At 41.0% G+C, this 15001-nt stretch overlaps 1 protein-coding gene across 1 annotated transcript in view; it reads left to right on the top strand.

The window, feature by feature from the left end:
- Positions 1-15001, top strand: part of PREP (prolyl endopeptidase) — a 117301-nt gene that overhangs the window by 15489 nt on the left and 86811 nt on the right. Inside the window, exons 3-6 of the mRNA XM_032484607.1 lie at positions 4493-4626; positions 5221-5351; positions 8029-8238; positions 11500-11621. Of these exons, the coding sequence (XP_032340498.1) occupies positions 4493-4626; positions 5221-5351; positions 8029-8238; positions 11500-11621 (597 nt within the window). The remainder of the gene's footprint in view (positions 1-4492; positions 4627-5220; positions 5352-8028; positions 8239-11499; positions 11622-15001) is intronic.

The raw sequence follows: 15001 nt of genomic DNA, 5'->3' as shown, positions 1-15001 counted from the left end.
TCGAAGCTCAGTATATGCCTATAGACATAGCCTGATCCAGGAGTGCACGCGATATTTCTGGAAACCTGTCTTTGTCTCTTAGGTCATCTGCTTTTCTCTGAGTGTCTTGCTTTCTAGCAGCCTCTGCCACGTGGAAGAGGAAAATGGGCTTTGCCTTTTCAGGTTTTACATAGTCCTTATAGCTCCAAATCTCGTAAGATGAGATAATTTCTGCCTTCGCATGTTCACCTCTATGCCTGAAAAAGGATTCTGGTTGCTTTGCCTGGGTTTACAACTACTTTACTAGCTGTTACATGTAGGTAAGAATTGAAGAAAGACTCGGTTTATGAGAATGAACAGGGTTTACTTATGTAAGGAATGTAGAAAGGAGTTAGTGTAGTTAGAATACAGACAGGTATCACTAACATCATCCCTGACAGATGGTAGTATAAGATAACAGAAATGATAAAATCTCATCAAGAGAGAAGGTAAACCTTAAACTTCTAAAGGCATAACTGTCACTTTCCAGACTAAGCCTTTTTATTTGGGTACAGAGGACCTCACCTGGGCCAGGTGTACCTCATCAGTCACAGTGTGATCGCTGTCCTTTGTACGTGGCACACCCAGACAGCGACATTATCTCCCGAGCCTGTTCCAGATATACTCCTGAGTTCCATACTGTGGGCTCTATCAGGTCAGCCACCCTGATGTGTGTGAGAGTGATGAAACAGGCCCCTAGACTAGCCTCGAGCCTCATCCTGCATGGTTGTCCTGCCTGGCCCTGGATGAATCCCTGGATCTAGGGGACGGGTGCTCTGGTGGCCAGCAGAGGTCACAGCCCCCTTCCCCAGTCTATCAGTGGGACCTCCTAAAGGTACCGAAAAGAAACAGATGCCACACCCTAAGAACTTTTAATCCTTGGTGGTTTTCCTTGTTTTCTGAATACTCTTGTTGTAGTTTAGATTCCCTCATTGATACAAGGATTATTCGTGAGGATGTGCGCGTGTTTTTAATAGGTTTGGATTTGCTGTGCAGATCACCTCTGTCCTTGCTGGGGTTCTGTTCAGTAGTGTGTACACCAGAGAATGGAGCCAGACGGGGTTACTGTTCCAGCTTTGAATGGGCTCCTGGCAGTGCAAGATTTGAGAACAAGGCTTGAATCTGAGGTCAAAATGAGGCTTTCTGCTTTCTTCTCCCTTGATTGGTAGTCACTAGCCTAGTGAGGGAGCAAGCTGATTTGCCCACATGGGGACAGGTAGAGAAGGTGGAAGAGAGTTGTCTGGGCTTCTGGAAGTTGCACCTGATCTGTTCCCCATGTGCAGTGGGGAGCTCCGTGGGAGCCTTCCTGACCAGAGAGCGGATGGACCCACTCTGGGCTTTTACTGTTAAAAGACAAGCCCTGCGGGTTTCGGGCTCTCACCAGCTGGGTTTCTCTCTTCTCCATGGTGGTGAGTAAGGGTGTGTGGGGCCAGGAGGAGAAAGGCACCTCCCTGAGCTGAAGTTTATCACATTACAGTCATAACCATGACCTGAACAATCTTTCTTCATGGAATTCAAGGTTTGCTTTGTTGTCTGATGTACTGTTAATGTTTGTAAATGTTCAGTGAATACTGGAAAATAAGGGGCACTCTTTTCTCTCTTTTTAGGTTCCTAAATGAGTCTTGTAAAGTACTTTATTCCATTCCTCTGGAGTCTCAGTTTCTAGACCTATTTCCTGAAGCAGCCACCTCTCATTCCCTGTTTGGCATGACCTGACTTCAGTTTTCTGCATGACCATCCAGCCTCCCTGGCCTTGGGTCCTGCAGCCTCAGGGATGAGCTTTGCCAGTCTTGGCTTCTTTTTTATGGGGGTATCCCTGCACTTGGAAAGTCATTTCTGAATTCTGCTGAACTCCCAGCAGTGAGAAGGGGTCCAAGTGTGCTTCCCTCTCTGGCCTCCAGGATGCTGTCAGCCCTTCACACGTGACCATGCTTGTGGCTTTCTGCCAGATCATACTGTGACACCAGCCATTTGATTTAACCATAATTGCTTTACCCAGCTCATTCATTTTATACACACACACACACACATTTACACACACACATATGCACGCACACACACGTGTGTGTTTAATTTGCAGCAGAAACTCCTCCATGTTTGTGGGATGTAGGTACTACTGCTAACTCACTGTGTGACCTTGGCCAGGTGACTTCAATACCACATACCTCTGTTTCCGTGTCTGTAAAGTAGGCCTGGTGCTTCCTTCCTCCATGAAATCAGGTTATGCTCTTGCCCAGGCTTAGTGATCTCCAAAATGCAGCCCCTGTGTGGCTTCACAGTTGTGCATCGATTTTGCAATGAAAAAACAAAAGCTAATTTCCTCATTGACACTTTTCAATGAGGTAGAGTGGAGTCAGCAAACTTTCCCAGCAAAGGGCCACATAGGAAGTATTTCAGGTGTTGTGAGCCATGTAGGCCCACCCCCTACCCCTGCCCAACTGTTAAAAACATCAGAACTCCTCTAAGCTGGAGTCACGGGAAAGTAGGCTAGGGTGAGGTTTGCCAATCCCTCAAGATAGGCAGTTGTATTTCTGTGGGACTCTATCAATTTTATTTTCTGTTTGAATGAAATAAGAACTGTGACCCGTAACAGTTTTATTTCTCTTAAATTGATCCTCTTGCAAAACTGTTGTTCACGACCGTGCTCGTTCCTCACACTATTTCTCTCTTGTTTCCTAGTGCATTATAAACCTTGAGTTTTAGAACCCCTGCCTCTCAGCTGGAACCATGGTTCCCTAGAGCGGGGTTGGTGGTTTGTGTAGGAGAGCCCATTTAAAAACTGCTGGAGCTGGACGGGGCCCTCAGATCTGATGGACTCTGATAGGAACACATTTTTGTCTGCCATTCCAAATACATTAAGTTGTTAATTTCCTGACGTTTTCTCTTGTACAAAAGGGCTTACCTTTTTATAGGCATCTGGTTAAACCTTCGATTGAATTTAGAGCTGATACACTTATTCTTGTTTCACTTCTAATAGCCAGATGTGAATTATTATGGACCCAAGATTTTATATAGTATTATCGTATTGTTACAGTATTATAAACTTTCTAACTGCTTAGTTATGAATAGGTTATGCATGGATACAACTGATCTGTTGTAAAAACTGCCCCTTTCCCAGCCTTTGCAAACAGGGTATCCTGACCTCCTGCAAGCTGTATCTTGCTGTTCTCATAAACATTTTTGTTGCTATCCTTATTCAGTGCCACCCACTTTCCAATTTTTTTTAATATTCTTTAGTTTGCAAATTTAGCAAAGTTCTCTGAAGTTGACAAGGGTAGTAGGTGTTAGAAAGATAGTCAAAAACAAAATTGATACAATAGCAGTATCTCTGACTTGATTTCTTTAACACTGATTTCTTTTGGGATCACCAGCTGCACAGAAGCCAGGAGCCTTGGCACAGAGTGAATGTGGTTTCTTGACAGTGCATGGTCCGGGCAGCAGTGTAGTGTGCTGGTAAGAGCCAGCTCTGCCACTTGCATTTTTAAGTTTGCAAACTTGAAAAGGTTTGGCGCCTTTTTAACCACTCTAAGACTCAGTCTCCTCATCCATCAAGAGGGCTAATGAAAGAACCTTCTCTGTAGGACTGTGAGTTCTAAAGCAGTTAACGGTCTCCTGGTGCATAGTTAGTGCCATGGAAGTATTAGTTGTTATTTATTGAGGGAAAATATGCTTTCACTAACACATTTTAAAAAATATTTTTTCCCACTTTTACTGAGTTAAAATTGACAGCAGCACTGTATAAGTTTGAGGTGTACAGCATAATTGTTTGACTTCCGTGTATCATGGAATGATTGCCAGTTGACATCCATCATCTCATACAGACACCAAAAGAAAGGAAAACACATTTTTCCCCTTGTGACGAGAACTGTTAGGATTTATCGCCTTTCAGCAGCTTTCATCTATGTCGTCCAGCAGTGCTGACTGTAGTCATCTCGTTGTACGTTTTGTCCCTAGTACGTACTTATCTTTGGACACTTGTGCATTTTGACCACTTTCATCCGGTTCTGCCTGCTTTCGTCCCCTGCCTCTAATAACCACAAATCTGGTTTTCCTTTGAGCTTGGGGTTTTTGTTTTGTTTTAAGATTCCACGTAAAAGTGAGATATACGGTATTTGTCTTTCTCTGGTTGACTTGTTTCACTTAGCATAATGCCCTCAAGGTCCATCCATGTTGTTGCAAATGGCAGAATTTCCTACTTTTTATGGCTGAATAATACTCAGTTGTCTGTATATTCACCACATTTTATCCATTATCCATCAGTGGGCACTTAGGTTGTTTCCATGTTGTGACTATTGTAAATAATACTGCTGTGAACATGGGGTGCAGATACCTCTTTGACATAGCGTTTTTGTTTCCTTCGGCTGGATTCCCAGAATTGAAATTGCTGGATCTTGCTGATACTTGTTAATGGAAAACATTCCACATGGAAAAATTTATATTTGACTTGCTTTGTTCCTTTAAATTTTCTCTGTAGGCTTTTGTGGAGGCCCAGAACAAGATCACTGTGCCATTTCTTGAGCAGTGCCCTATCAGGGGTTTATACAAAGAGAGAATGACTGAACTGTATGACTACCCCAAGTACAGTTGCCACTTCAAGAAAGGAAAAAGGTACGTGAAGTCGCTTTTACTTCATTTCCCTTTTACTTTTCTAATCTTACTTTCTTAAATTTTACCGTACAAATTCCAAATAACTTAGCAGTTTATAAACTTAGTTCATCATAAAAATCAGTTCATTTCTGTGCTTGACTATGAGGATAATATTTTTTTATCTGTCGTCCAAATTCTTAAGAGAAGGACTAAGAAATTTAGTGGAGATGTGTCCTAGGATGAAATCTAGATTGTGGAAAATCATTCTTATGGCTGGGAATCGATGAGATCGTGTGATTTGTAGACTGTAGTGAAGACTTGTTTGCCTCTAAAATTAATTTTCTTTGGCTTATGATGCTTGGAAAGATTTTATTATATGCAGCTCACCTCTCTGGCCCCTCTCCCCCTAACACCCACTTCAGGCAATTCAGGTAACAAACTGTAGGTACAGGGAGATGGTGGGACCTTCCACTCTCATCCCCCGTCCCTGGCATGGCTTGTTTGCAGTTGGACCTTTGTGTGTTGTTTTTCTTTTTCTTTTTGTTTGTGTGTGCTTGTTTTTACATCACAAATAGAAAACTCCACAGCTAAATAAAGATCATCTCTGTCCCCCAGGTATTTCTATTTTTACAATTCAGGTTTACAGAACCAGCGAGTATTATATGTACAGGATTCCTTAGAGGGCGAAGCCAGAGTGTTCCTCGACCCCAACATGCTCTCCGATGACGGCACGGTGGCGCTCCGAGGTGAGGGCTACACAGCAGGGCCGCGGGGTCCCTGGGGTCTCACGTGCAGCTCTGGTGGTGGTCCCGTTGCCCTGCCTCTAAAATATGAGGCAGGGCGTGGGCCGTATTGTAGAGCAGATGCACATGCAGCATCAGGAGAGCTGACTCCTGCACAGTGTATCTCCAGCACGTGAGTAGTCACGTGTTCTTTTGATGGCGTGAAGCAGAGCTTGAGAATAGTGCGCCCTGAGCCTCAGCTAGCTTCTAGGGCTCCTGGGACCTGGAAGCGTCATCATCAGTTCCCATAGCGTCCTTGTGACCCACCTGTGTTTGGGAAAAACTTGACCCTCTTCTGTAAGAAATTTAAGTTGTACAAAGAGTGTTTTAAGTGTAAATATGAAGCAGGAAAGAATATTTATGAGATCTGTACTTCCTTGGTGGGGACCACTTTTAGAATGAGAATTAGAATTAAAAGTATAAAATTAGAATTAAATTAAAAGTATTAAAAGAATTAGAATTAAAAGTATAAAACACAGTCTTACAGAAATTAGGCAACTTGGTACCCTGGCCCATAGGATGCAAGCTGAAGAAAAACTAAGTAGATAAGTTTTGCTCTGTGCAAAAGTAGGTATGCAGTTGCCGTATGTCACCTAAATACTTACTTTCAAGATAACCTCTTCCACAGGCTACAAAGATTACCCCTGGTTGGTGCTGTCAGCACTACTTCTAGGGTAGGGAAGTTGTCTGTACTCTGGTTCTATAGTTTAATAGTTACAGACTCTCTGAGAACCATCTCTGGTTAGCATCTTAGATATTTAGTGAAGTTGGCTCAGCATTTTCTCTGTACCATCTTCTGTTTTGTTCTGGAGATTCAGCCCTACAAAATTGAGCAATTGGAACACTGAAGTCCTATAAATGATTAGGTGGGAATTAAAGAGCTGTGTTCCAACAGATCTGTGCAAAGTTCCTTTTATAAAGGCATCCAGTCATTTAGTGGTTCCCTCCTCCTCTCCCCTAGTGGACTGTATGTAAATGATGATCCTTAATCCAGTCCTTTGATATTGAGATATTGGCAATAAGATGCCAGCTGGCTTCTTATGAGTTTTCTTCCAAGAATTTGATCTTACAGTTGTGAATGAATTTAATTCTGTACAGTAATATACCATGTATAGAAAATTCATTTCATTTTAGCCAAAGTCCATTGCAACTCATCCAGGAGGACTTCATTATCACAGGGTCTCACCTCTCACTCTGATAATTCAATCCAATAACTCTTTTATGTAATGCTTGTCATGTACAGGCCCTGATGGATGACAAAGTAAATTAGACATGGGACTTGGTCCCAGTCTTTGAGTTTTCTGTAAATGATATTCAAGGGAAGTTACAGTATTAGGTAGACGTGCAGATTTCTTTTGATAGTGTATGACTTTTTAAACATATATTTCAAATCAAAATGTTTTATTTAAATTTTTTAATTAAAAAATTATATATAGTTTATGTAGAGTAAAAAGTGAACATTTTAAAAAAATTTTTTTAGGGAGGAGATCATTAGTTCTATTTATTTACTTTTTCTTAATGAAGGTCCTGGGGATTAAACCAGGACCCAGTGCATGCTAAGCATGCACTCTACCACTACACCCTCCCCCTAAAAAGTGAACATTTTCTCATCACTTTTTTTTTTCTCATTACTTTCTTGACTCATTTCTGCATTTATATATGTGTGAGCCTGGATACTTTCTAGGAATTACAAGTGATTAAAAAGTAGGTTTTATGAAATTTTAAACATACTTCTACTCATACAAATTCCATGTAAAATAGTAGGCAACCCCTGAAAACAGCTGGGTTTCTTAGGGTAATTTTCGACCCCCGCTGAAGTTTAGCAGACATCAAAAGAGGAAATCTCTGGTGTGAGTGTCTAGTACCAAATACTACACATTCTTTATTATCATAAAAGCCAATATAAACACATAAATATTTGTCAAGAAACATTCCACAGTGGGTAGAACATTCTGTTTGTGATGGCCCCAAAGAATCAGTGCAATTTTTCCATCAGTGATGTTGCTTTTCTTTCTTTCTCACAGTCACTTTTGGAATATGCACTGTGTGAGCTTTCAGTGCAGACCCTCAGGCGTCATTTACCTGGGCTTGTGTCCGATGGTGTGGAAGTTAGTCCTTGAGTGCCAGCAGTGCTCAGAGAATGAGATTGTAAAGAGCAATTTCACATAGTTTGGAATCCGTTCTAAAAATTATGTAATGGCTTTAGTTTAGCTCTGTTACATTCAGTCATTACTGTGAAAGCAGTTTCCTTACTCTCTTATCCCCTCCTTCCCTGTAGAGTATAAATAAAATATGCTGGAAGTCCCAGATGAGCTCTGCTTTTAAATGAACTGCTTTTTGAGTTAAAGAAATTTTAACAATGGAAGCCTCTTAGTGGCCATCTAATCCAGTACTTCATTTTACAGATGAACAAACTAAGACCTGAAGAGATTAGGAAACCTGTCCAAGGTCATAGGGTGAATTCCTGGGAGACCTGGGTGAGCTCCCAGAGCTGCTCGCTACCAGGTGTTTGTTCCTCCTGTTGCCGCATTCTGCCCCCATATGTGACGGAGAGCTTTGTCAGACGGCACAGGGGGCAGTGCGTGAGGCTGGGAATTGTGTCCCCCTGTTCCCATGTGACAGTTTTTCATGTGTCCCTTAGGCTATGCATTCAGTGAAGATGGTGAATATTTTGCCTATGGTCTCAGTGCCAGCGGCTCAGACTGGGTGACGATCAAGTTCATGAAAGTCGATGGTGCCAAAGAGCTTCCAGATGTGCTGGAAAGAGTCAAGTTCAGCTGTATGGCCTGGACCCATGACGGGAAGGGAATGTTCTACAACGCATACCCACAACAGGATGGAAAAAGCGATGGTAAGTTAAGACTTCAGATGAAGCACCTTTTTCATGAAATGAAGTGTAACATCACATGACTTAAAGAAGGATGCTAAACCCTACGTAGAGGTTGCTTGGGCTAGAACCATGTTTCCTCAGAGCACATTGTATCAGTTAGCAGGTCGCTGCACGGTTGTGTGGCTTAGAATAATGGCTGCTTATTTTTGCCTGTGAGCCTACAGGTTGGTCAGGCAGTTCTTCTGGGCTTAGCTGAATTCTGTCATGTATCTGTGGTCTGCTGCCGGTCAGTTGGCTGATCTTGGCTTGAGTCTTGCATGTGTCTGGGACCTCGGTTCTGCTCCCATGTGGTCTCTCAGCCTCTAGCGGGCCAGCCCGGGCTTGTCCACACGGCAGCTCAGCAGGATTCCAAATGGGAGAGCTGAAGGCACAGCCTCTTTGATGCCTAGACTTGCTGTGGGCACATCACCTCACTGCATTCTTTTGGCCAAAGCAAGTCATAGGACCAACTGCTATTCAGTGAGTGGGGAGGCAGATACAGGCAACTGAAAAACTGAAAACATTACTGCGATCCATCCTTCACTGGTGTGTTCTCTCTCCCAAGGGGATCATGGAGATGATGGATTTTTTTTTTTAACAAAACCAACTTATTTAATGATGTTGAGTGATGACATCATAAAATTTTCCTGACTGCAGTAGTTGCATCTCTTCCTCTGCTCAGAAGTTACAGGTTATGTGTTAGTCGCATTTATCTTGACACTTTTGTCCTTGTTAACTTCCAGGTCACGCCTTTATTCTCTTCAGTTGCACAGAGATCCTATTGTGTTAAGTGGCCCCTCTTTCTTGCCCCCTTTGCCTCTCACCCTCCCGGGCTGGAAGGGCCCTGTTGCCCGTACCTTGCTGGTACAAGTTGTCAACATCATGTTCTTTATGCTCCTCCACATTTGCACGTGGCACACAGTATTTTCGTGTTGTCTCGGTTGGTGTTTACAGGTGGGTTTTACCATCCCTTTGCTAGGGATTTGGAGCTAGGGGTCTCATCTGCTTGTTGCAGGCCCTGGAGCTGGTAGGCAGCGCAGCTACTCCAGTGCGGTCCCCTGCACGTGCTGTCCCCTTGTCATGAATTGCTGTATCTGTATCGTCTTTGGACACACTTTGTTTTCTGTTTCTCCCCAGTTGAATATGGAATAAGGCTATTTCATCTATTTTGGCTACATTTAGTTCTTGCTGCCTTTTGATTAGATTACTGCAATACCTTTTTCTTGGTTCACCAGTGAACTGAGAGTAAGCTTTTTATTCAAGGATATTGGTTAAAGAAAGATCTCTGAGCTCTGTACACTGAATTGGCACCTGTGTGAAGAGTGCTGCTGAGTTAGACAATGTTGGCTGTTTCCAAGTTCCAGGACACCAAAGTAGTGTGTAACTGGCCACTCTTGGTTAGAGAACAGTGTTCGTAAACTTGCGGAAAACATGAAAATTGTTTAGCTTTCACTTTCATTGGCAGAAGTAATAATGGTTAGTGATTGTGGTTGATTTAAGAAAGCCACCATCGTCTCCCTGCTGTCATTTTGCTGTCCTCTTGTCCAGAAGACCTCAGCAGCCTCTCAGGGTGTGTGATGGAGGACTTAGGAGTGAGGCTAAGCAGTTCTGATCCTGTGCATCTTTCCAGAGTTCTTGGAAACCCCATGGAAAATCACCAAGTACCATATGCTTTTTTTTTTTTTTTTTAATGTTACGGTATTACCTTCCTTTTTTCCTTCATTGTCCTGAAAGCTTGGTACATTTTCATAACAGCGTCCAAAATCAGCAGGTATGTATGATTACTTCCAGGGTGATACCCAGCTGATACTTAACTTTCTTTTTCTTAATAGACTTAATTTTTTAGTTTTAGGTTCAGAGCAGAAGGTGCCGAGATTTTCCGTATGCCCTCTGCCTCTCACACACGCATGGCCTCCCCCTTATCAACACCCCCAGCAGAGGGGACAGTTGATGAGCCTACAGTGACACATCGTAATCAGCCAGAAGCCATAGTTTCATAGGTGTGTGGTGGTATCTCACTGTTTTAATTTGCACTCCCTTGATGGTATATTTTGGGGACCATCTTTTCATGTGCTTATTTGCCATCTTTGTATCTTCTTTGGGGTGGTGTCTCTTAAGGTCTTTGGCCCATTTTTTAATTGGATTCTTTGTTTTATTGTTGAGTTTTAAAAGCTCTTTGTATATTTTGATTAACAGTGGTTAATCAGATGTGTCTTTTGCAGATATTTTTTGCATTCTATGCCTTGTCTTTTCATTCTCTTGACAATGTCTTTCATGGAACAGAAGGTTTTAATTTTAATGAAGTCCTGCTCATCATTTCTTTCTTTCACGGATCATGCCTTTCATGTTGTATCTAAAAAGTCATCACCAAACCCAGAGTCACCTAGATTTTCTCCTGTGTCATCTTCTAGGAGTTTTATAATTGCATTTACATTTTTAGGTCTGAGATCCATTTTGAGTTGATTTTTGTGATGTGTATAAGGTCTGTGTCTAGATTCATTTTTTTTTTTTTGCATGTCCAGTTGTTCCAGTGCCATTTGTTGAACACACTATCTTTTCTCCATATTATTACCTTTGTTCCTTTATCAAAAATTAGTTGATTTGTATTTATATGGGTCTGTTTCTGGGACCTTTACCCTGTTCCCTTGATCTATTTGTTTATTCTTGCCAGTTCCACACTGTCTTGATTACTTATAGTGAACTTTGGAATCGGGTGGTATCAGTTCTCCAACTTTGTTCTCTTTGTTCAATATTGCGTTGGCTCTTCTGGGGTTTTTGCCTCTCCATGTAAATTTTGGCATAAATTTGTTCATATCCACAAATAACTTGCTGGAATTTTGATTGGAATTGCATTGAATCTATAGATCAAGTTGAGAAGAACTGACATCTTAACAGTATTGTGTATTTCTGTCGATGAACATGGAACATCTCTCCATTTATTCTTTGATTTCTTTCATCGGTTTTGTAGTTTCCCTCCTGTAGATCTTGTATGTATTTTTATTAGATTTACACCTAGATATTCCATTTTGGGGGCTGCTAATGTAAATGGCATTGTGTTTTTAATTTCAGATTCCTCTTGTTCGTTGCTGTTATGTAGGAAAATGATCAATTTTTGTATATCAACCTTGCATCCTGCAACTAGATACTTAACTTTGTAGAGTTTCTAGCATTGTACAGTCTGGGAGGAGTGGATTTTCTTAAAATTGCCAACTACATTTCAGTGTACATTTTTAACTCCTTCAGGCACAGAGACATCCACCAATCTCCACCAAAAGCTGTGCTACCATGTCTTGGGGACTGATCAGTCAGAAGATATTCTGTGTGCTGAGTTTCCTGATGAGCCCAAGTGGATGGGTGGAGCTGAGGTATTGTACCACCCTCAAATTTTACCCCCAAAGACCATCTCTCATGGATTGTGTTTATCAATATTCTCATTAGATGATGATTTTTATGGATGGTAGAAGTCCTTTGAGTGAATATTCTTTTGTTAAAAATGTTAATATTCAAATACTCTTAATAATAAGTTGGTAATTCCTTTAACTGCAACTTAACATAAGAGTCTTGATATGAAAAGTAATACATGCTTATGGTAAAAAAAAATGTAAAAGTACAAAATAACAGAAAGTAAAATATGAACATTTTGAAACTTAGAATCCCAATTCTCAGAGGTGAGGAGAGTTTCTTTCCAAAAATTTTCTTGTGCACGAGTGAGAATGTGGTGGGGGAGCCGGTGTTTTCTCTTTTAGTCACCTGGGCTCTTCATGCCTGTTCACTTGTTTTTACATCATCTTTTACACATTTCCCCTTTTGTAGGTGGTTCATACATTCCTTCGGGGTCTTGATAACAACCAGCCTCCTTGAAGTGATGCATCACTGTCCCAGATCTTATTCTGCATCTTGAGAGTTAACTGTGAAAAAACCTAGAGGTGCTTAGAGTAAGAATTGGACTCTTGTTAGCTCATTTCTGGGTACTAAGAAGTATTTTCTTTTTAAGGAAGAAAAGCATTCTGAATATTTTCCTATCATCCCAAGTTTTAGTGGAAATGAGGAATCCACTAGAAACTTTTTAGCTCATTGAGCCACTTAACCTCTTCTCTGGGAGGCAGTTAGCACTTTGGTAAGGAAGGGCTCTTTTTTTTAGGTTGAAGTATGGTTGATTTACAGTGTTGTGTTTCTGGTGTACAGCATAGTGACTCAGTCACATACATATACATACTCTTTTTCATAATAGGTTATTATAAGAAAATGAATATAGTTCCCTGTGCTATACAGTAGGACCTTATTTATTTTATATATAGTAATGTATAAGTTTGTTTTCTGTGTCTCTGAGTCTGTTTCTGTTTTGTAAATAAGTTCATTTTTTTTAGATTCCACATATAAGTGACATATGACATTTGTCTTTATCTGACTTGCTTCACTTAGTATGATCATCTCTGGATCCATCCATGTTGTTGCAAATGGCATTATTTCATTCCTTTCTATGGCTGAAGAATATTCTATTGTGTGTGTGTGTATGTGTGTGTATATATATATATACACAGACACACATATATACCATGTCTTCTTTATCCAGTCATCTGTCAGTGGACGTTTAGGTTGTTTCTGTGTCCTGGCTATTGTAAATAGTGCTGCTGTGAACATTGGGGTGCAGATGTCTTTTCAAACTGGAGTAGAAAGTGACATTTTAGATTTGAACTTCTGCTCGTGGGTCTGATTCACTGGGGACTAGAAGAGGAATCCGTGGTATTTTAGTCCATGTGCGTTGATAACTTCTTCCAAATTGTCCTTTCATTTATTAATTTTGTTTCCCTAAAACCATGGTTGGGAAACGACTGCCCTCAGCCGAAATCTGGCCTGCTGCCAGCTTTTGTAAACAAAGTTTTATTGGAACACAGCCACACCCATTTGTTTACTTCTTGTCTGTGGCTGCTTCCAAGCTACAGCAGCAGAATTGACTAGTTGCCACAGGAGGCCATGTGGCTCAGAAAGCTGAAGATACTTCCTGGCCCTCAGTAGAAAGTTTGCCAGACTTTAATGCAGTGTGTTAGAAGTGAATTTACAGGAGTTCTACATTATTACCTGAAATTGTTTCCTTTTTTCTTGTTTTTTCTTCCCCACCTAACTCCCCAACCTGCAAGCTTTTTTTTGTGTAAGTACTGTTGTTATTTTTCTCACATATTTGTTTTTGATGGCTTTTCTGATTCTTTTTGTAGTTTGCTTCTAGAACTAAGTGTTCTTAGTCCAGCTTCTCTTCACACATAAGGCTTCTGTGTTCTCCCGGTAATAGGTGTTTATTTATAAAATAATACACAATTTTACCTCCATCTGAGTAAAATAGTTAGGGAGGTAAATAGGCTACCAAAAAAATTTGTGATGTTAGGTCATGTGTTTTTTTTCACCTTTCGAAGGGAGAGATGTTAATGGGGAAAACATTACAGCAGACCTGTTTTAGTCAAGGTAAAATTATTTAGTGGATACAGTGAAATACAACTGAAAATAAGTGCCAGAATATTGATATTTTTTAACACATTGATCTAAAAGAAAAGAAGCTTAGCTGTGGAATAACGTGCAACTAGTTGCTCAGATCTCTATTAGCATTTGGTTGAAGCAGCTAGTTTTATTTTCTTTACTTTTTAAAATAATGGTAAGATATACATAACCTAAAATTTATTTATCAGTTTTAATCATTCTAGGTGTAGAGTTCAGTGGCATTAAGTTCATTTGCATTATTGTGCAACCATCACCACTGTCCATCTCTAGAACTATTTTAACCTTGTGAAACCGTTGCTCTGTACCCGACAAGCGATCGCTCGCCAGCCCTCCTCCCCAGTCCCTGGTAACCATCATTCCACTTTGTCTCTGTGTTTGACTGCTCTAAGTACCTCATGTAAATGTCAGTATGTAGTATTTGTCCTTTTGTGACTGTTTGACTTAGCATAACATCTTCAGGGTTTTTCCATGTTGCAGCATGTGTCAGAATGTCCTTCCTTTTAAAAACAATAATATAGCATTGTGTACATACACCACATTTTGTTTATCCATTCATCCGTCAGTGGACACTTGGGTATTTTTACATCATTATTGTGAATAATGCTGCAATTAGCATCCAGTTTTTAAAAATACAATGGAGACATGTCATGTGTGCATGTAGCATATGTATATTCAGTTCTGCTAGCTCGGCAGCTGACAAGAAAAGCAGATTTGAATAGTTTGGGTGATCCTTCTACCATTCATTCAATAGACGTTCACTCAGTAGATGTTCACTCTGCATAACTTGACTGACACAACCTTTACCATAACCTTGAGAAGGCGGCAGTCATTCCATTGCATGGACAAAGTAAAACACCTGCTAAGGCGACTAACTTGGAGGTCCGTGGCTGGAACTACCTGCGGGGTTCATTAGACCACACAGCCTGCATCTTCTTAAGAGGTCAGAAGGTGAGAGGTCACATGGAAACAGAAGAAATGAGCACTTAAAGAATGACAGTAAAAGAAAAGATATGTCTGTACTGCACAGAAGCAATGACTGAAGTTGTTGAGGGGGAAAAAACAACTAAAGGGACATGTACAGTGAGTCCTAAAGAACTTAATACTGGATCAGGGCCCTAGTGAGCAGACTATGCAGAGGAAGTCTAAGAACAACAGGGGGCTTAGCAAACACACACTGGGTGTAGATTTCACCAAGCTGTATTCCGGCTGCTTGCTGGGGGTGGGGGTGGGGTTCTTGTTGGAGAGATGTCACCCT

The sequence above is a fragment of the Camelus ferus genome, chromosome 8 (assembly GCF_009834535.1).
Source record: "Camelus ferus isolate YT-003-E chromosome 8, BCGSAC_Cfer_1.0, whole genome shotgun sequence".
Taxonomy (NCBI): Eukaryota; Metazoa; Chordata; class Mammalia; order Artiodactyla; family Camelidae; genus Camelus; species Camelus ferus.
This window is presented reverse-complemented; position numbering and strand designations above follow the sequence as displayed.